The sequence below is a fragment of the Corvus brachyrhynchos genome, unplaced genomic scaffold (genome assembly GCF_000691975.1).
Source record: "Corvus brachyrhynchos isolate BGI_N302 unplaced genomic scaffold, ASM69197v1 scaffold27, whole genome shotgun sequence".
Lineage (NCBI taxonomy): Eukaryota > Metazoa > Chordata > Aves > Passeriformes > Corvidae > Corvus > Corvus brachyrhynchos.
Window position 1 is genome coordinate 589,480 of NW_008239139.1, and position 22,149 is coordinate 611,628.

At 46.1% G+C, this 22,149-nt stretch overlaps 1 protein-coding gene across 1 annotated transcript in view; it reads left to right on the plus strand.

Moving 5' to 3' along the window:
• The first annotated feature begins 15,781 nt into the window (after positions 1-15,781).
• HIPK2 (homeodomain interacting protein kinase 2) overlaps positions 15,782-22,149 on the plus strand; it is an 86,044-nt gene continuing 79,676 nt past the window's right edge. The window contains exon 1 of the mRNA XM_017739962.1: positions 15,782-16,880. Coding sequence (XP_017595451.1) covers positions 15,784-16,880 — 1,097 coding nt within the window. The 5' untranslated portion in view covers positions 15,782-15,783. The remainder of the gene's footprint in view (positions 16,881-22,149) is intronic.

Genomic DNA, 22,149 nt, shown 5'->3' on the forward strand with positions numbered 1-22,149 from the left:
CCTGAGACTTATTTCTTTACACAGCAGTGCTGATTACTTATTCTGGGACAATGACCAGACAAGAAGGTATTAAAAACAAAAGTAAAAAAAGAATAGAAAATGTGTATTTCAAAAGCTAAAAGGGTCCTGTTTCTTAACAGAACAGGAGCAAAATGACAATTCTTTCAGTACTTTGTTGGACCTTTGAGATACTTGCCTAGAGAGAACTCTGTTTATCATATATTTATTTATACTTCTTTGAGAAAACTGTAATTGTCAGATGTGTATATATACTTCCTTCTTTTTTCCCCCTCTTTTTTGTGAAGGCTGTTTACACCAAAACAATATCTTTGTTTTCAGAGTTCATCTGCTCCTGCTGCTCCTTTTCCAGCTGAAGTCACAATACTCAGTCTGTGACATCACTGTTGGCTGCCGTGACAACGGAGAATTTTCACTCCAGGTGGAGAACATGCAGCAGCAGCAGCAGCAGAAGCAGCAGCAGCAGCAGCCACTCTGGTAAGAGCAGAGAGCATGTTTTGCTATGCATATTGCTAGTCATGGAGAAGGAAGGGAAGGAAAAATCTGCAAGAAAACCAAATGTAGATTTTCTGAGTGTGCTGCTTCTGGGGTGGGCACAGGTACTGGAGACTTTACCTTCCACAGGATGTCTTTTGAAATCAGTCAACAGCGGTTAACTACAGATTATACACTTGTAGAGAAGAACTTGCTTTTTTAAAAGGGAGAGTGAAGGAGAGGGTTTTAATTTAGATTAATGTATCACTTGGATGCCTGAATTGTACCCACAAGTTTTATGGAGGGTTTTTGCTTTTTTTTCTACACAAACGCCCTTTCAAAAACCAAGGTAGATGACTAATGCCCTGTTCCTGCTAACACGCACACATGTAGTGGGCTTTCGGTGCATGAGTTGTCCTGATGAAGTCAGTTAAGACAATTCATGTGCTTAGACACAGGCACATGTGGCAGTAATGTGAGGGTCTAGCCAGCTGTCCTAGGGGAACAGTTAAATCAGGATTTTATAGAATATTTTCTGATGCAGACACTGTCTTGGAAGACACTTGTCACCTGGAAAAGCTAAAGTCTCTGGACTGAATCTGCCAGGAAAAGCAAATAGAAAGGCCATAAACCTTTCCCCTATGCTTATGTCTGCCTAATTCATCTCCTGGGTCACAGCCTTGTGGTTGCTGGTTGGAAGATGAGGGGGTGTCTGCAAGTGTTTGAAGGACTGTGGCTTAAGAGGCGACACAGTAGGTTCATTAAATAGCAGGGAGGAAAACAGAATGGAGAAATGGTCACTATCCCCATTGACTGTATTGCAATGATACAAGTGAAAAATACATGTACATCCAAAGTGTAGTTATTAGTCACAGGTTCATGGTATGAAATAGTATGCCCTGATGGCCCACAAGCATCGATGGAGCAGTCATGCACTCCCAAGGCTGCCCCGAAGGGCAGAGGCAGCATGCAAGTCCCTCAGATGCACTTGTAGCATTATTTCCATGCTTCAGTCTCATGGCTGTACCAAGGACTACAGGGAAACCCTAAGCAGGAAAAGATGCTGCTGTTTCTCCTACATAACTTCCCAGCCAGTGTGGGAGAAGCATCACCTTCAGCTAAGTACATTCAGAGATGTGTTTTCTAAAAGGCCCGGAGCAACCTCTGCAGCCACATCCCTCGGTGACCGATGAGCAGTAGCCTTTGCTACAGGTGTTTTCTCTCACTTTCAGCATCCCAGGAAACCCAGGCATTTGCTTGATCAGGGTCCAGTTTCCCAGTGAGAAGAGACTCTGTTGGTCCTGTGTTCCCCTGGCTCCCTACTACAGCTCTGCTGAAACATTTCTGAGTTGTCACAAGTGAGGAGAATGTATATTTTTCCGGCAAGCCCTGTCGTATAACTGTACTGGCAGCCTCAGGAGAGTGCCTTTTACCTACATCTGTATTTTGGGATGTCTTAGGGTTGTCTGTTTGTTTGTTTGTTTGTTTGTTTGTTTTAGCAAGGCTGCACACGCTGGGTTGCTGTTGTGGCAGTCCATATGATTCATGTCTTGCGCAGTCTGACAGGTTTATTGTAGCTCGAGTGTGCTGAGCTGCGCGCTGCGGTTGCTGCTCTGCTCGTGGCTGGTGCCAGGCCAGCCTGTGGGGCTGGTGCAGAGTTGTTTGCAAGTGCCAGGACACAGAGGGTGATGTGCGTGGGAGGGCCACTCAAGCAAGCTGCTTGCCTTAGCTTTGGGAAGTGGAGAGGACATGAGAACACTTGCTTGGGCTTTATTTTTTAAAGCTCCTCCAGGAATAGCATGTTCTTTGGAGCAGGCAGAGCAGAAAGCAGGAGGGTCAATTTTGGGATCTAGTGGTGATGTCAGGATCTAGTTTCACATTTATTTTCTGTCTCTGCAGAGCATGGAATAAGTTAACATTTCAACAGCTTGGAGTCTCTACCACTGAGAGCCTTTAAAAGACTAAATAATACGAAGTTCTTAGGAACTCTGGGATCAAAACACCATGGATTTTAGGTACTTTAATAGCTTTTGAATATTTTTACTTGAATTTCACTTAAACCTGTTTTTTACACCAGTTTATACCAGTTATATATGTTTGACATCTGTCTTCCTTAAGGCTCAAGCATTACTCTGTCTTGTGGAGCTCGTCATTCACTCATGACCACCTGAACCTTTCAGCTCTTATTTTTCCCTTTGTTTTCAAGTGGGGTTTTTTTTGGCAAAGGAAATAGGAGTGAAGGTGCAAAGGGCTGGGAGCAGAGGCACAGCAAGGTGAATACATCATGGCCTTGCTGAAACCCAGGGCTGAGCTGGCAGGAAGGATCAAGGCAAAACAGGAGTGCCATCATTAGTTGGGAAATTTTGAGCAGTTTCATGAAAACCTGTTCGATGCCGTGTAGTCCCTGAGCACCATTTGCTGGTGCTTGGCCAGATGAAAGGAGTGTCGCTGGAAACCTCCAGCCAATGGATTTTCTGGGTGAGCCACAGAGGGGCCTGTACTATTGATGTGCCACACGTGCTGTCCCTGTAACTCCCTGGTGCTTCAGGGTCCTCCATGCCTGGCTCAGCTGTAGCTTGTGGCACGAGGTCTGTGGAGTAACAGTGAGCTGTGCAGGGACAGGGTTCCCCCAGCAGCTGCGTAGTGTGACCCAGCCGCTGCCAATCGGGGTTGTTGTTCCATGAGAGCACGGAGAGACAGCTGTCCTGAATTCACTCGTTAAACTTTTGTAATCATCATAAAAAAACTGCTTGGTAAATACAGTTTCTGTGCCCAGAAGCAACTGCCCCACTTCCTTTTGTTCTGCAGATAATAGACATAAAAATGAAATATGGACCTGTGTTCTTAAAAGGTCACAGTTATTTGGTTGTCAGGGAGATTGCATATCGAAATAGGTCTTGTTAAGTTTTGATGATACGCTAAAGGAATTGAATAAATTAGGACTTAGATTCACAGAAGCTGGAAAATGGGCTAGGAATATCTCATGATCTGGAAGATGGAGATGGCCATCCCTTTTTCCTAATGCCACTGGAATGGGGAAACTGGATGGAGAAGGGCTTTGTGCCAGGTGCAGAACCAGTGGCCATAGAACCATTAAGGCTGGAAAAGACTCCTAAGATCCTCGAATCCAGCCTTTGACTGAACACCGCCCTGCCAACTAAACCACAGCACTAAGTGCCATTCTAGTAGTTTCTTGAACACTTCTGGGGATGGTGACTCCACCACTTGCCTGGGCAGCCCATTCTAGTGCTTAACCACCCTTTCAGGAAAAACATTGTTCCTGATGTTCAGCCTGAACCTGTCCTGGCACAACTTGAGGCTGTTTTCTCTTGTCCTGTTGCTGGTTGCCTGGGAGAAGAGACCATCCCCATCCTAATGTGCTACAACTTCCTTTCACGTAGTTGTAGTGAGTAATGAGGTTAGCCCTGAGCCTCCTCTTCTCCAGACTAAACAACCCCAGCTCCCTCAGCTGCTCCTCATAGGACTTACTCTCCAGACCCTTCACCAGCTCCACTGCCTTCTCTGGATATGCTGCAGCACCTCCATGTCTTTCTCGTAGTGAGGGTCCCAGAACTGAACACAGGATCTGAGGTGCACCCTCACCAGTGCCAGTTGCAGAGGGACAGTCCCTGCCCTGGTCCTTCTGGCCACAGTGTTTCTGATTTGGATGCCACTGGCCTTCTTGCCCACCTGGACCCGCTCCTGGCTCATGTTTAGCTGCCAATGGACCGGCACCCCCAGGTCCTTTTCCACTGGGCTGCTTTCCGGCCATGTTTGTCAGCTCTTGTTTTGCATTGTCCTGGTTTCATTTAAGGCATTCTTCTGCCTGGCTCAGAGTAACAGCTCATAGTGTCAGTGATCTCCAGCCCTTTGTGCCTAATGCATGGTTGGTTACTAGGGGTACTGCCGTCATCCACATTTTAGCTGTGGATGTGATGACCACATATTTTGTATTGCTTTCCAAGATTTGGCTGGATGACTCAGCTGGTCCTCTGGTGACTCATTTCAGTCTCCCATGAGCCCAGGAAGGAGTAAAGAGGGAAGCGTGGCTATTTTCAGATACGAAAAATGACCAAAACCAAGGACTGTGTCCACAAAGGAGTACTGCAAACATCGGATTAATTGGGCATTTGTGCTGGTTGTAAACTTGCTGCTTCCCACTGAAATTCTTTACACAGTTATTGTGCTTCTGCTGAATCTAGTTTTCAGTCTCTTCTTCCTTTTCATCCATATGGATGTTGGAAAGCTCTCAGTGAGTTTTGAGTACATAAGGTCTGATGAAAGTTCACAGGACTTTTGGTACTAAATTCCCCTGGCTGTTTTTTTTTTGTTTGGGGTGGGTTTTTTATGGCAGTTTCCCCCTCTCATTTGCTGGGAGCATCACAATTTTTGTAGCAAAACCCATAGGCTCACCCCAGGCCATTTTACTCCCTAGTCATTCCTATGACTATCGCAAAGCTAAGATGCCCAAGGTTCTCCTGAACCTATTGAGAGCTCTTGTGATTTGACCACAAGTTGTTGCTAATCTGTTTTTTCTGGAACCTGTGGAAACAGTGTTGTATTGGCTCCTTGTGAGAAAATCATACAGAGCTTATTTTCACAGAAACTCTTCTTTCCCCCATGACTCAGTTTGGCCAGACTTCCCTTACATCGTTAGTCAAAACCCATAGATGTGACTGTGGACAGCTTGGCTGCGACATCACCGACACGTTGGTGATTCTGAACTCATTGTCCCACTACATCTAAGCTCAATCCTTTCATTCCATTGCATAGGAAAAGGAAAGAATTGAATGTTCTGTGTTGAAAGCACATGGCTGCAGAACAGATGCAGCAGTGCCAAAAAGATGTTTATGAAGAGGTGGGGCAAGTGGCTGCATGCTGCTGGAAGTGCAAAGTGGCATGTCAACTCTTAAATGTAGGATCAGGAATGAGAAGAAGGCTTGACAGCCCCTTTAGCTAGTCTGTCATCTGCAGCCATCTCTCCTTTCTACTGTGGATTTTTGGTTCTGCAGGTTTGGTTTCAGCTGTTGGTGCCTTACCCATAAGTGCCGCACAGCAGGTACTCATGGTCAGCGCTTGTACAGGGCCTGAAGTGTGCTCTGGTGCCTGGGTCTCTGCAGGGCACTGTGCAGGTTCTTGAAAGCACTGAGTGATCTGGAGTAAAGTCACACCTAGGGAGTGTTTATTGTCCAGGCTGGCTGTGGGGTCCCCCAGTCTAGCCCGTCTCAGTGGGCCTCAGGCTGCACTGCAGAAGGCATCTGGCCTGTGTCACACTGGATGTCCATGTTTAGCTTCACTCCTCTTCTGTCATGCTCTAATTTTGACAGTGCAAGAAGCCCAGCAGCCATGGTGTTAAGCACTGCAGAGCTGAGTAAATAAATATGTCAATAAATAATCATATCCTGCACAAAAGAGAAACCTGGGGGAGAGACTGATGGTAGCCAGGGAGTTCTGCTGATACAGGTGGAGATTTTTATTGTTTTGTTTCTCTTAATGACTTCCCTTGGACTGATTTCTTTTCTTTTAGAGCTTTGAGGGGGAGTAGGCTGTTAGTGCTGTCCCTGAGCTTCTTCATCACACACAAGAGACTTATATCCTCCTTTCTCAAGTAGATAGCCTTTCCTGAGCTTCTGGATGTTTACTCTTCAAGGCTCTAAAATCCTTCATGTAGTTTATCCCCTATGCCTAAATCAGGAGTTTCTTCTGTGTAAGCAAGAGCTTTGTACATTACCTAGGCTGTCCTTCCTTGGCCAAACAGGCCTCTTCTCTGCACGCTGATCTGGCCTCTGTCCTATTAGACCTTGCTTAAAAATAAAGTTGCTGTGAAGACAGTGGGAGATCAGGTGTGCACCAGCCCCAGCAAGCCAGCCAGCAGTGAGGCTGGTGCAGGCGTCCAGAGGCACTTCTGGGGGGTTGCTTGGGGTAGCATCACTCATTTCTTTTGGAGATTATGACATTCATTGCCTTCGTGGGTCATCTGGCTGTGCAAGTGTTTACATGTCTATGTGTGCCTGAGCGTGACCACGTGTTTTGTATGACAGAGGTCAGTACAACCCCAAATATAGCAAACGGAATCACTGGTTCCCACACATAAACCTGTCAACACACCATATTCTCATGGAGACTGCAGCAGCTCTCTGTCTCCGTGGTCTCCTACAAGAGCCACTCACCAGTCTCAAAGGTGAATGGACCAAGAGAGACAGTTGTTTTCGGGAGAAATGAATCCACATCTGAATCCTGCACCCTGTGTCTCCTTGATGGTTTTTGCTTTGGGCCAGCTGGCTCAGTCCCACTGTGCCTGTTCTGGTCCCAGCTCATGGCCTGTTTCACATGATGCATTTCTGGGTTTATAGCCCTACTTTGGAATGCAAACCAAAAGCCACAGGTGACAGCAAGGAAAGGTTTCTGACTGTTTGCCCATAACTTTGGGGATGTTTTCTTGGCCTAAGTGATGAGGAAGATAAAGTCTGGAAGACAGGGTGAAAAATGCTCAAGGTGTGTTTCCTTGAGGAACTGAAGTCTTTTCTCTGTGCAGGTCAGGTGTGTGTTTGTGGCATGATGTGAAGGCAGGTTACTTACAGAATTGTTGCAACTCCTTAAACTGGAGGTCAGGTGATCAACCTGCAGTATCTTTTCATTTCCTAAAACACCCCATAGCCCTCAATGTCTGAGAGTGCTGTAGGTCCTGTGTTTGGTCATTCTTACTTGAAAGTGGTATGTGGCTGTCAGGAGGCCAACAAATCAGTCTGTCTCAATTTTCTGCTTTGGCAGAACCCTGTGCCCAGCTTCCCCACTTTTCTCCTTGCATCTCCATCTTCCTTTGCAGCCCAGATCCTGTGTATTCCATCCAGACCTCACCAGGGGCTTGTTTCTCTCCAGCAGGTCTGTATCCTGATGGAAATCAAATGAAAGAAGGGACCTTGTGAATAGGCAAACTGATGTTTTCAACCCATCTAGAGCTTGATCTGAGTTTCAGATTTCGTAAACAAAGCAAGGGCTGAATGTCATGCAGTGGCCTCTTTGCAAATAAAACACTTAAGAAAAAATCCTGTGGGAGTGAGAGGCTCAGCCAGAGACTCCAGTGAGCCTTGCCCATGTCTTGCCTTCACAAGTAGTGTTGTTTCTAACAAGTGAGTTATGCGAGGTGTCAGGCATTCCCTGTGGTTTCACCACACTTGCAGGCCAGTTGGAGTCATTGGCATTACAAAGTTAATATTTACAAGTGGAAAGTCATCCAGGTGGGGAGACAGCCATCGTGGAAAAAGCCAAAATGACCTTTCCACTAGGCAGTTGTGAGAAGCCTCGAATATGCCAGTGTTGTGTGGGTGAGGGGAGCACAACCAGAGCAGCAAAGTAAACCTGATTCATTTTGGTTCCTTTTTGAGAGGCCTTGGTGCCCTCTCCCAGGAGCTAAGGTAATGGAGAGCCAGGTAGGATGGCCAGTGAAGTCTGGGGTCAGGAAGGTTGAGAAAGTCGCTCTTTCCCCTGTAAGATGGGGTACTGTGGTCATCTCCTGTTTGGAAGATGAACAGCAGTGACTTGAGCCATGCTGCCTGGAAAGCATAGCCATGCCAAGATCACCCTTCTTTCAGTTCTGCTTTCAGGATGCAGCTCTGTTAGCAGGTAGCAATCAGAGATGGAGCTTGTTGGAATCTAGAGGCTTCTGCCTTATAGACCTGCTTGGAGGTTAATTGTAGGGATGCAGACATTAGGCTGGACTACAAGGCAAACAAAGGACAGTTTCACATTTACTGCAGAGACTGTCTTGTACAGTTCTACAGAGGGATCTTTGGGTGCTGTGGAAATGCCGTGGTTACTGTTTGTTCCACTTTGTGACTGTAGAGGACAGATGGGAAGGAGGAAGGTGGCCAGAACACATACGATGTTGCCAAACAGTCCTACCTGGCACATTGATGTGAGTAACTGCTTTTGGGCTCATCTGGCTCCATTTTGGCTTCAGGATGAGGAAACATTCCTTGGTAGCTTGCTTTCCCCATCTCCTCTGGCTGTACCCAGTGCTTCAGGAGTTCATTCAGGCATGGCATTGTAGGAGCCTCAGCATGTCACGCCTCATTTTGCGTGGTGCTGTGGGTGTTGCTGCAGTCTTCAGCTCTTTAAACAGATGTGGTGCTGCTCCTAGGTCCCCCAGCAGCCTGCAGCACAGCTCCGGCCAGGCGTTCCACACTTGCTTCAGCTCTGCTGGGCCTCTCTCCAAGAAATCTGAAAGAGGGATTTCTTCAGCAAAGCATTTGTTAGACATCCTTCAGTGTCCTCCAAAGATAAAGCTTCAAAGCAGGGCTTCTGTCAATCCCACCTGTCTGATTTCATCTTGCTCTTTCTTTCTCATCCCATCTCTGACTCCCAAGCAGACTTCCTTCTCCTCTGAGGCCCTTGGGAGTACTGATCATTTGGTTGTAAAACTTCTACCTGACTTCCCTGACACCCACTTTCCTAAAATACCTTTATGCTTACATTGTGTGTAAGTTCCTTCACACTCTCATCCAGACCTTGAAGGCTTTCAGGTGCTGCCCCTGCCTCGTCTTTATTGTTTATCACCTCATTTTGCTCTTGGGACTCCAGAAGTCCTCCACAGCTTGGAGTACTGTTGCTCAGGAAGCTACGTCTGGTAGGGCTGTGATCTGCCTTATCAAGCCCCAGAGACCTGACATGGGCACCACAGACTCCCAGGTTTCTCACTTTATGTTTGGAGAGCACTTTGACATCTTGGTAGAGCATTTGCAGTGTCATTTCGTGATTCCTGTGGAGGTGACAATCTTTCTGCCTGCTTTGACAGATACACTGAAGGGGGTTTACTTACTGGGGTCTGGCTCTGTTTTGTCAAGGCTGTAGACTATTAAATTGTATTCACTTGCTGTCTTCATTTGCTTTCCACTCAGTAACATTGAGGCATCCTGGAGAGAAGTTTTGCACTATTCCAGCTGTGCCAGGTTTTCCCATAAGAAGGTATCTAGGGGTTATCTTTCAGTTCAGGACTGCTGCACCTTCTCACGCCGAGATCTAGAAATTGGTGTCAGATCCAGTTGCTGCAGCATCTACAGGGAAGCGATGGGGCAGCCTCTGGTGAGATATATTTTAACCTGTGTCCTCAGGTGTTGCATAGTTAATTAACTATAATGTGAAACATAAACTAGTCACATGATTAACTGAGGAAATCTGTAATATCTCTTGTCATTACTGCAGTTCATTCCAGTGGGAGATGGAGGTGACCCTGAAAGAATCTTGCACTGAGGTGTAATAAAGTATTCAAATGTAAATGTATGTATTTGTCCTGAGATTTTGCTTCATGTGCCTAAAACCAGGAATATGTCAGAGAAGCCCATAGCTTGTTATCCAGGCTCATCTGCCCCTGTGCCCACACCAAAAGGATGAATAAGATTCGTAATGTTTCTAAATTACACATAAGAAAGCTTTCAGTAGCCAGCAGACTAGCTGCCCTGGATTTAAGAAGTTAAAGGGAGAGTGAGGAAGGGAATAAAGATGGTTTGTGAGGAGAGACAACAGTATCCTGAGCCACATGCCGAAATAACCTGATCAGGCTGTGATAAGGAATAACTGCCTACACCACCTCCATGCTCAAGAGTACTAAGTAAGTCCAGGTCAATAATTTTCATCATACCTCTAAAGGAAAGTCATGACGTGCAGAATGAAATAGTAGGCAGGGTTGTTGATGCTATAAATGCAGGAAAGGGATATGTAAGAGGGCAGTTGGGATGTTAGGGAGATAAGGGGTTTGAAGGTAATGATGGTGAGAGTGCCCTGGCCATTGCTCTGCAGGGATGTGCTTTTTGGGTGGGGATGAGAGGGAGGGAGATGGGTGCTCGGCTTTGTCCATTTGGTTTTGTTTGTGGCTATGCTGCGCATTGGGAAGTCTTGTTTTTCGTTTGGCCACAGGACATGGATCAAATATGGCAGGTTGGAGCCGTGTGAATCCAGGTCTGGAGCAGTGCAGGGGACAGGCTCTGTCACATCTTACATCTTTGAGGACTGCTGTGCACTACATAGGCATTTAGAAAACTACTAATTAGGCTGAGACAGTTTTACTAGCAGGACAGGAAAAGCAGAGCAGGAAGGCAGGGAGATTTTCACCTGGAACGAAGGCCCCCTTGACATCTTATGCTCACCAGGAACAGGAAGGAGCTGAGGTTGTTGAGGTCTGAGCTCTGCTTTGAGGTTGTCTCCAAACATTTGGAGCACAAGGGAAAGAATTTGTATAGCCTCCAGGGACATGAATTTTCAGGAGGTTCTGAGAGTGCAGTGGTGCTGGGGACAATGCCTCCAAAGGAACCACACCAAGGCCACTGTGAAGAAGAGTGCTGTGCTTGAGACATGGCTATTTTGAAGGTGCAATGCATTAGCCATACCTGACAGATCCCCTTTTCATTTCCTTCTCAACCTGGGCATGTATATGGGTTTGCAGGCTTGTGCCTCTCTGGGGAGAAGTGGAAGATACTTATTTCAGTATTGTCTTGTGAGCATCATTTATATGCTGAACACACGCCATGTGCTTTCTACAGTATTTTTCAAGCAGGCACTGTCATTCTGGCAGCAGCCAGGAAGCAGCCTCTGGTTACAGAGCACTGGCAGATCTGCAGGTACTGCAGAAGGTCTGACTTCCTACTTAATACAGGGCACCAGCTTGGTCTCTTGCCACCTCAAAGGCCACACTTAAAAATCAGCAGTAAGTGCTGGGAATAAACCAGAAGAAAACATCAGTGACTTTCAAACTGTTCCTTCTTTAGTCCCCAAAGTGTATTTTTTGCCCTTTAGGGTGAGGTGGGTGGATAGGGAACTTTACCTCATTTGCTTTCCTGAAACCTGTTAGAAGTACAAGTGAGGCGGCTGCGTGATTTGTGTGTGCATGCAGAAGAGGGCCATCTGAATTGTAAATAGCACCTGCTAAATTATTATTAAGTGAAAGCTGACGTGGGAGGAGTTCTCAGGAACAAAAAACCTCAAGTCTTTTAATAAAAGTCGTTCCAGCTGTTTTAACACTGTCCCCTAGCTGCACACTACCTACTTCAGCTCATGTAGATGCTATGGGGAGTTATGTGAGTCATATCAAGGACAGGGGAGGCCCCATTAAATCCAGTTACTGTCAGTTTTGTGAGAGTTTTAAATGACTACACTAAACTCATTATTAAAGAAAGGAACTATCAATTTTATTTAATGCATGGTGCCCAACCCTGATTCTGCTCCCAGCCCAGAGATTCACCATGCTCAGGGGTGATACAAAACTTAGACCTACACTCTTCAGGACATGTATTTAGCTGTTGCAGAGTCCTGACTGCATCCTGGCTGGCTAATAGGTGCCTGCCCTGCACCCATGCCAAGCTCAGTTGGAGTTGCCACTTGGCTTAGTCCAGCCAAAGCTTTTGGTGGGGTAGGTGGGGCTGCTGAGCTGGGCTTCAGGTGAGCAGGAGTGCTCAGTGGGCGGAGCTGCTCATCCTGAGTATCCTCACCCGCTCCACTCCTGGCAGAGTGCAAAAAGGTGAGGAGCCAGGTGCCAGCCTTGGGCATGCCAGGCAAAATGCAGAAAGGTGACTGCTGGAATCTTCCTGTAGAGAAGAGAGATGATATGAGAGGCCCAACCTTGCCCAGGTTTCTTGTCAGACCTGTGAGTGGGGGGTTAAAAGAACTTTTCCCAAGTGAAACATCCCATTTTCCATCTCTCTGCAGCTTATGGCCCCTCTGCCTTTCCAAGACCCCAGGAGCAAGAACACTCCCCAGGGGTGTCCCCACTGTCTCTGAGACATCAGTGTCACTGGGCTGGCATGGATCACCCCATTACTGCCGGCTTGTTTCCTCATGGACATTGTGGCAAGCTGTTGTCAGCCTATGTAATCAAAAGGCTGAAGGTGTAAATCATATTACAGGCTGTAATGAGGAATTTGATTCCTGTAACAAAACCATCCAACTTTTATTCACATTTATTATTGTTCCTGCTATTGCCATGGAGCAAAAATCCTTTTTGAAAAAAAGAATATGCCACCAGCACAGTTTTATTGTGTCCCCAGGAAATTTAGGATTGTGTTTTTCTCGCATTAACTGCACAGGAAAATTTGCAATAAAAATTACTTTGCTGCAGAAGCTGCCTTTTCCTATCACCAAGCTGTCAAATCAGCCTGTAATTTCTAGGTATCGGACTATGCTGAAGAACTCACTGAGTTATTCTCCCTACAATGCGTGCCCCTAAAACCTCAAACATGAGAAAATAATTTTGGATGTAAGGAAGAAGATTGCATAGTTCTTTTTTTAGGGAAAAAAAGCAACCTTTTCTGTGATGAGATACAGCCTCTGAGAAGGGCAGCACTGGCAGCAGAAGAGTCCAAAGTCCTCTCTTTATCCACAGAAGCACTGCTTCCTCCACCCCCTCCATTTTTGGGGTACCAGGGTGAGTCAGTGTTTATCCCCTGTTCCTGTCCTCTGCTGAGGCTGCCAGCAGTGTCTCAGGGACAGCAAGGGGCTGGTTGTCGATGTGGAAACCAGCCCCTAACAACAACTCGTTTCACCAAAGGGCACAGGCAGCCATCTGACATTGACAATGTTGAGTGACTGCTGACCTTGTTTTTAGCGTCAGCTGATATCAACTGGAGCCCTGCCAGTTTGCACCAGTTGAAAGTCTGTCCCTTAATGGTGGTGATTATCCTGATTTTTACAGTGGCACTGAGAAAGTTGCAGCTGCTGCGCTTCACATCCTTGACTTTAATTTGCTATGCCTCAGACTTTTGGTGTTATCTTTAGAGGATCGTGCGAGAAGAACGTCTCTCCTTGTTCTGCATCAGTCATTTTTTCCCTTCTTATTTTGTACGAAGAGAGATTGCTCAAGCACACTGTGGAATGAAAGCCATAAAACTATAAATTACACCTCTGCTAGGTCCACAATATGTTACCAATTACATCTGCCATATTATTCGTGTCCAGGGGGAAAACATACATCAAACCACCCCCTCTCTCCAGGCAGGTCAGTACTGTACTAGAAGGAACACCGTGATTCTTCTTAATCAGTGGAAAAACAAACATGGTTTTGGCTCACTCACATGCGATCTTTGTGTCCAGGATGACAAGTTGAGTAGCACTGCTGCAGTTCTTCGAGCTCGCTGCCTGCCACATGCCATGGCATTCGTGACAGCATCATTGCCCTGTGGAAAGGAGAGAGGAGAGAAGGTACTTAGAGGGGCAAGGAGCTGGAGGGAGTCTGAGTACCCAGTTGCAGAGACCTTGGAAATTGCTGCCGAGGAGGTTGGGGGAGCAGGGGGTAGTGGAGTTAAAAAGAATGCCAGCAAACAATCAGAAATCCCCTCAGAGCAAGGAGTCATGTCTGCAGAGGGCAGCGCGCTGTGGTTTGCAGGGCTTCCTTGTTAGAGAGAGGTCAGCAGGGTGTTGTGTTGCGTGTTCAAGCCCAGGTGAGAGTTTCCCCGTGTATCCTGATGGGGTTTTCGTTTGCTTCTGCCCCGTCCTTGTAAATTCGTCACTGCAGCAGGGATGAAGGCAGGGGTGGTGAAGCAAACTGGAGTGATTGCTTGGCTGGTTACTTCTGAGTAGTTACTCATGGTGGGTTTTGGCTCACCACACCACCTCTCTCCTGAGCACTTCCTGGCCTTTGGGCTGCTGGGAATTAACTGGAAAAGAGTGTTGGGTATGTTTAGAACTGTTTACTTGACTACTGAGCTTTGTGAGTGTGGAGTGACATCCATATTTTTATGTATGGGTGTGTAAGTTTATTTATACGTGCGTGTGAGTGTGTATGCATGAGCTGCAGAGAATCTTCTGAAGAGGAACATGAACTAGTGAAGTATGAGGAGGCCAAGTCAGATGCTGTCAGGCCTCCACATGAAGAAGTCGTCCATGTGCACTGCAGAGTTTGTTGTGGTTTTGTTACTGAAGCATTCATTCAGCTTTTAACTTTTTAAAGTTGAAAACAAGTCAAGGTTATGTTTGTGCTTAATAATTCAACAATGGTGCCAGCTCAGCATATTGTCTTTTTCTTCCCTAGTCATTCTGGTTTATTAAAAAGAAACACTGATGACAGATAGAAGGGTGAAGGAGGCTGTGCCTTTCTGCTCTAACTCCTGCTGGGCACTGACTCCTTCCCCAGGAATCCCCATGGATTTGTGTTCTTCACAATACGTTTGCCCCAGCAGACCTATCCCTACCCTGGGCAGGGAAAGCTGGCAGCAAGTCAGGACTTAGCTGTCCCCTTCTCTGTGCACCACATCTTTTTCCTCTGAATAGGCACATTTTCTGTTTCAGTGGAATATTACTCAGAATCCTTCAGTAAGTCTGTCTCAGTGATACATTATTTTCACTTTGGTTATGAGGTTGTGGGGTTGTTTTTTGATGGTCTGGGGTTTTTTTAATAAAGATTTAGAAGACCACTAACTCTTCTGAAACCAAATGAGCTTGCAAAAATTAATTAATTTTTGTCTTTTCTGTAAAAATAAAGCTATATAAGGAGCTAATTCTGCCACATGCTAATGTGTATGTTGCTTCATAATCAGTGCTGTTCACTTCCAGGGGATCTGCTTTCCATTGTCACTGTGAATAAGAATAGATGAACAAAATTTTATAAATCTGGGAGCACTGAGAGCACACAGTGAAGCTCATGTTGTGTAACTCCCATCTCCAGTGTCCCTGAGCACAGAGTAGCATTGTGCACAATTCCCACTCGCAGACTTGGCAAGCAATCTGAAACATCATCTTCTGTTCTGGCTCCTCAACTTTATCTATGCACCTCCATTTTGTCACAGTGTATCATCTCCTGGTCCCATCTTGACTCTGTGCAGGCCAGAAGCTACACGGTGGTTTTATGGGAATAAGTGGAGAGCGTAAATCAGATCCACCAAACTGCTTAAGATTGGATGAGCCTGAGGATTTGAGATTTGGCTTCTGTAGTCAGAATACTTTGCGGTATTTGACATGAGTTCTTCCAGAGAGCTAGATATATTCCTGGAGACAATGGGAATAGGAGTCTCTTTAGGCAGAGGAGGTAAAAATAACATGTACATTCCTGTTATTAAAAATGAAAGGGGGGAGAGCAAGAGAGCAGAAATCTTGAATGTTAGTACAGTTCAATCCGGGGTAAGGATTTATTTTAGAGCATAATATTTTATTTGCGTCAAATACACATATCTGGAAGAACTGGCTTTTTGTGTGTGTGCATGTGCTGTATCTGAAGCTCGTATCCCATTTTCCTTTTCTGCCACTGAGCAAATGGAAAAAGCTGGGGAAGGCATCTTGACCCTGGTTTCACTCTGATGTTGTATTGCAGGTATGGCCTCGCATGTGCAAGTTTTCTCTCCTCATACCCTTCAGTCAAGTGCCTTCTGTAGCGTGAAGAAACTGAAAGTGGAGCCGAGTTCGAACTGGGATATGACTGGGTACGGCACACACAGCAAAGTCTACAACCAGAGCAAGAACGTGCAGTCCTCCCAAGCAGCCGCCGCAGCAGCCGTCAACGCCTCCCTCCAGATCCCCAATCCGAGCATCCCTTACGAGCAGACCATCATCTTCCCAGCAAGCACGGGGCACATCGTGGTTACATCTGCCAACAGCACTTCTGGTGTGGTTGCAGTGTCTGGGCAAACACTGGGCGGGCCACACAACCTGATGCGTCGCAGCACTGTGAGCCTTCTGGACACCTACCAAAAATGTGGACTTAAGCGCAAGAGTGAGGAGATTGAGAACACAAGCAGCGTGCAGATTATCGAGGAGCATCCACCAATGATTCAGAACAATGCCAGTGGGGCCACTGTAGCCACCGCCACCACCTCCACGGCCACTTCCAAAAACAGTGGCTCCAACAGTGAAGGGGATTACCAGCTGGTGCAACATGAGGTGCTCTGTTCCATGACCAACACGTACGAAGTGTTAGAGTTTCTTGGCCGTGGAACCTTCGGACAAGTAGTCAAATGCTGGAAACGTGGCACTAATGAGATTGTGGCTATCAAGATCCTAAAAAACCACCCTTCTTATGCCCGGCAAGGCCAGATTGAAGTGAGCATCCTGGCTCGGCTGAGCACAGAAAGTGCGGATGACTACAACTTTGTCCGTGCTTATGAATGCTTCCAGCACAAGAATCACACATGCTTGGTATTTGAAATGTTGGAGCAGAACCTCTATGATTTCTTAAAACAAAATAAGTTCAGTCCCTTGCCCCTTAAGTACATTCGACCAATTCTCCAGCAGGTAGCAACTGCCCTAATGAAGCTGAAAAGCCTGGGACTGATTCATGCTGATCTCAAACCAGAGAACATCATGCTGGTAGACCCATCCCGACAGCCATATAGGGTCAAGGTCATAGACTTTGGTTCAGCTAGCCATGTGTCTAAAGCTGTGTGTTCTACCTACCTTCAATCCAGATACTACAGGTAAGAGACCGGGCTCATGTAACACTACTAGAAGTATTTTACCTATGGAAATTTTCCTCCATTCATTTAAATGAATGAGAGTCATCCCTTAATCCTAAACAGAGATGGCTCGTAGAAAGGCTTGTTGATGATAAGAAAAAATCATGTTGTAACCTCTTAGAGTTTACTTGCATTGAAAACCACTGTAAGTTTGTAAATAATCATAAAGTGTTGTAAAAATAGGGTTTGCCAGCTACAGTTCAGAAAGCCTTTCACTTCTATCAGTACTTTGTTCTCTCTGGAACTGTTTCCAGAAGAGGGGATGTCCATGTTTCCATTCCAAGTCAATGGGTATAGGTTCTTCATTTCAGAATTACTTTAACCTAAACAATCAATCTATATTTCAAATGTGTCTTACAGTCTGTACTCATATATGAAACCAGAGGCTTTACAAGTGCAAGGTTGGCCCACAGGAAGACTGTATAGATGCAGAAGATGGTTTGTCAAGGATTAGTTTTCACACAGGCTGTGAGTCAACAGTAGTATTCTGGCTGGCTCTTGTCTGCTCTCCTCCAGGCAAGTAGACAGCCTGGCCAGGCTGGAAACACCTATGGCCACGTGGGAGGCTGTTGGTAGAGGTGAATGAGTATTGTCAGTGATTTGGTGTTGGACTGAGGACCTGTTGTTGTCTGTGGATTTCCACTCACGGGGCTTCGTTATGTGCTAGGATGGGGTTCTGACCTCTGCAGAGGTGTGCCTGAAGTGAAATGTGTGAACCAGCTATAGCCCTCTTCAGTCTGTTGAACAGTTTCAGCAGAGCAGCCTCTTTTCATAACCCCTGGAGGGGCATCCTCGCCCTCTGTCTTGACTCCAAGACACAAAATCTCTCTGTAGATGTTCTCAGGTCCTCTCTTTGGTACCAGTCAGCTTGATTCAGCATCCTAGGGACCAAGAAAAGCAATTCTACTGCTGCCTCAGGGGTGGGGGAAAATAGTGAACAGGGTGAAGGGAATTTGTCTTAAGATAACAGCTGAATTTAGAAATGTTCAGACCACATTTTTGTTGTTGTACTTCTGTGAAACAGGGGCAAGGAGAGAAAATGCGATCCTTCTTGATGACTGTTCTAATGAAAATCAGTCCTGGCAGCATCCACAGCTCATCAGATGGGTTACAGAAAAGCAGGGTGGTTGATCTCTTTGTAAATAGGAAAGAAATCTGTCTGCATGGGGAGGACTGGGGATGAGCAATTAACGTGAGTTGATAACAGACCTCTTTCCTACTTCATAAACTTCACAGTGGCAAAGCCTACCTGAACTCTGAGCTTGGAGAGAGTTAATTATCACAGGAACAGGAACTTCGATAGTGTAGCACTGCAGCAGCTGATTTTTATCTGCTTGTCCTTTGCTCTGAAGGAGGCCAGGAAAAAATCCCCAGCCCTAAAATAGTTTATACCTCAGAAGAGGGTTATTAAATGAGATACTCTACCTGATGACAGTCCCATCGTCCTGGAGAGACATGTTTCTGTGGTAAATATGCAAAAGCTTTTAGAGTTGCAATTACCTGACAGACTAGAAAAAAAAAAAGAAAGACAATACAGGCATTTTGTTGCTGAGTTACCTGTGATTCTGTGTTAGCAGCCTAGGTCCCTAGCTAGGGGGGACCTAGGAGGGGTCCCTAGCTAGGAGGGGCACCCAAAATGAAATGTGTGACAGAAAGCAGAAATGAAAGAGAAAAATGGTTCATTCTCAGTGACAGACAAGGAATATTTTTGTGGCAGTCTCTGGGGAGGAAAAGGCCTGATAAAATTTGCTTTTTATATTTTAAATGTTATTCCTGCCCAGTCTGAAGCTGCAGCTTGATACAGATAATAAGTTCTGTCTGTCTAATTCCTTCCTTGTTTTCCATGCCTGAACTGGTGGGAGGAGGGGAAAAGGGGCAGCAGCTCACCAGGAAAAAAAAAAGAAAAATCTCATTGGGTTGAATTACATCAGCAGGGGGCTGCTGATTAAGCTAAATTCAAGTCATGAGGAAAATTTATGTTCTTCTTCATTTTCTGATGGGGAAAATACAGCACAGAGTAAGACCCCTTCTACTCTAAAGTGAAGGAACTTTCATGCTAAGGGAAACACTGGGCTTTATAAAGATTTCATGTGTCTTCCATTTAATTGACACTTGTTTTGCTTACTAGAGTATAAAAGACAAGGGGGGCTGACTTCAAGAAATGGCACATTTAAGCTGGATGTGAAGGAAAAGCTTCCTCAGACTAGTCAAACCTCTCAGACTCTTAAGCAGTTGTGCTAAGAAGGGACAGAAGCCCTGTGCCCCGTGCATATGAAGTAGAGGCTGGATTTCAGCTGGAGGTTTTTTATCATGGACTTTTGCGAGCAAACTCCTAAGTTGTCTCCATATTTTATTAACAACCTGCTTTTTCTTTTTCGTATCACTACTTTTGAGAATGTGATGGCCAAATCCTTTGAAGGATTGAAAGGTGTGTGGGATCCTGCTCCTTCTCAGAGCGGTGTAAGGCCCTTCCCCTTCCTGTAAATGATAGGTCTGTTTTCTTCTCCTGGAGGTAGAGGACAAAATGTCTTTAAACAAACTCTGTGCTTTTTCTTGATCTGAATCTGCATAAACCAAGAGAGCCCCATGGCTGCTTGCAGACTTTCCATGAGTGATTGGCCATTGCTGCCGTGTAACGTGCTCTGAAGATGAACAGGATCCCTTGACCAAGTTTCTTGTGGGAGGAATGGTGAATAGACTTGCTGTCATGCTGCTGGCACTGCTCAGGGGCCCTCACTGGGTGCCCCAAGCCCAGAACTGTCTCTATCCCACCTGGGATATTTCTAAGCAAATGCTCTCTGGAAGGATGGTGGTAGCATTGAGGTGACAGAACAGGATGAAAAGTATCAAAATGTCTTTAGTACAGCAGAATTGAGCTCCCAACCTTCTTAAGAGGATACAGCCTCCTCCAAGCTAGATCTGCTGCCACAAGTGGTACTCTGGAGACTGGAGATCTGTCTCCCTTGCTCCTGACTATAGGGAGCCCATGGGAGGCAGAACATGATGGTCTAAAGTGGGCTTTGCAGGAACTCCCCCGCTGCCAAGAATCCCTCTCTGGGAGGGCAGTGCCATTGTGTCGCCAGTGCCTGCTGCAGGCCTCAAGAGAAGGGAATGAGCCCCAGCAAGGTCACACCATGGGCCCTGCCTGACATGACAAAGGACATCACAGACACAGTCTGTGGTCAGAGTAGTCATCTAAAAGGGGAGTGCTGTGAAGAGGATCATCCCTCTTCTGCTCACCCATCTTCAGCCTGTGGTGCAGAACTCCCTGTGGTGCAAAGTGTCTCTCTCATGGTATCCTTAGCCAGCGTGTGTAGGACCTGACTGGTCGCTGTCCAAAAGTCCTTTCCTTGGGAGAGGAGTCCCAGCCTGTCCACTCGGTCACCATAGTCCTTCATCTTGTCCCTTACCACCAGCTGCATCAACCTGGGCCTGATTATTGACCCTTCAGGGAGGTTTGTGGTGACGTGGCCATGGTCTGGAGGTGCCTGTGTGAGGAACTGAAGCTAAAGATGAAGGGCTGCTCTGCCCAGCTCGCAGTGCAGGAGCAGGGCTCTGCACTTGGCAGTTTTAGCCAGACATGCTTAAGCTAGAAATGAAGCCCTGTTCACAGAGTAATGGATCAAAAAGCTGTGATAGCCTCTGCATCACAGGGTATCTTCCTGGGATTTTATTTTTGTCCTTCTCCTTTTCATGCTGCAGTTGGAAGGGGAGATCATTGAGCTAGTTTCTATGATATCCATTTTGCAGAGGGTCAGAGGAATGAATGACCAGAGAGATCCCTTCTGGGTTGATAAGCCATGTATGAACAGCTTCCTGGGAAAACCCACATCCTGAGAAATACAAAGCTCAGGCTGCAACAGATGGCGCCTTTGTTAGAGCCCCCATTCATGCACCCAGGTGGAAGAGGGGGTACTACCCTCTGGGAGGTGGGGGTGGTTGGGGTGGTAAAGAGAGAGTTGAGGTCATCCCTTGTTGGAACAAGAGTGCTTTCCTGTCATGAGGTGGCAGCGTGGGGGTGCCTGGAGCAGTCGGGCTGCTCATGGGGGCACTACCAGTTTGTTACCTTGCCCTCTTGGCTTTTCTTTGCTGTTCAGCTGAAACAGCTACTGTGTTGGCACCTCAGGGATGATAATATTTTGCTAATTAATGGTGTAATCACCTTATGAGATTTAAGTCTTTCAGAATTTGCAAAATATTGCAGATATAAAATAACGGCTGTCACCCCTTCACTATTAGCGAATAAATTCAGGTTTGGTTCCTTGTTTCCAAAAGGCTTTTGGTATGTGGCTTGTCTGGCTTGGGTTGAGATGTGTGCTTTGTAGGTAAATGGCCTTTGATGAATGTTTGGATAACAGAGAATGAAGCTGAGTATCAGTTTGAAGAGGTGTTTATCAGTCTAGTTTCAGAGGCTGCAAGAAAATAGGCATGCATAAAGGCTACGTGCATGTTGTCAACCGCCCATACAGAGTGTGTAGTGAGGCTGTGTGCAGGCGTGGGTTTTAACTGGCTCTACATGCTTAGCTGGGTGAGTGCAGGTCTGAGGGATGCAGGGGGCTAAACTGGATCCATCTTGCCACACATGGACATTGTGCCATGACAGGTATCCATCCCTCGGCCGTGCTGACAGGAAGCCAAAGCAAGGACGATTTCTGAGCAAAGTCACAACCTGTTCCCCATTGTGTGACTCACAAATGTGTCATTCTGGTCAAAACTGCCCTTTAAATGAGGCAGTTGTAATGACACAGGGATGGGCTGTGCTTATTTGTTTACTCACTGAATTGGCATCTGGTATGTCCTTGTATAACAGTGTAATGCATTTGTATTTCAAAATCTTCTGCCATTCTGGACTTGCAAAAACTTTTCTATCTCAGATTTGACTGCTTTTGCAGCTGTGGGAGCCACATCGTTCCATTTCAGTCCTACCTGCAAAATTCACTGCTTTACTGGCTCTGCCTCGCCAAGGTAAAGCGCAGGGTGGTTTGAGAAGGAAAGTTTCTTGTGAGGACTGGAGTGAAACCACAAAGTTCATTGCTGAAGTCTAAGCTCTGTTTCACTTGGTGACGATCACGCCTGGTAGGACTGCAGGCTTGCAAAACCGGCAATACATTGCAGAAGACTTTGTGGAGGAAAGCAGACTTCAAGCTATACTATTTTAAGCAGTTGTTAATTTCTTTCCCAAGGACACTTGGAGTTTGAAGATGTTTTTTTCAGAGTCGAAATTCAGCAG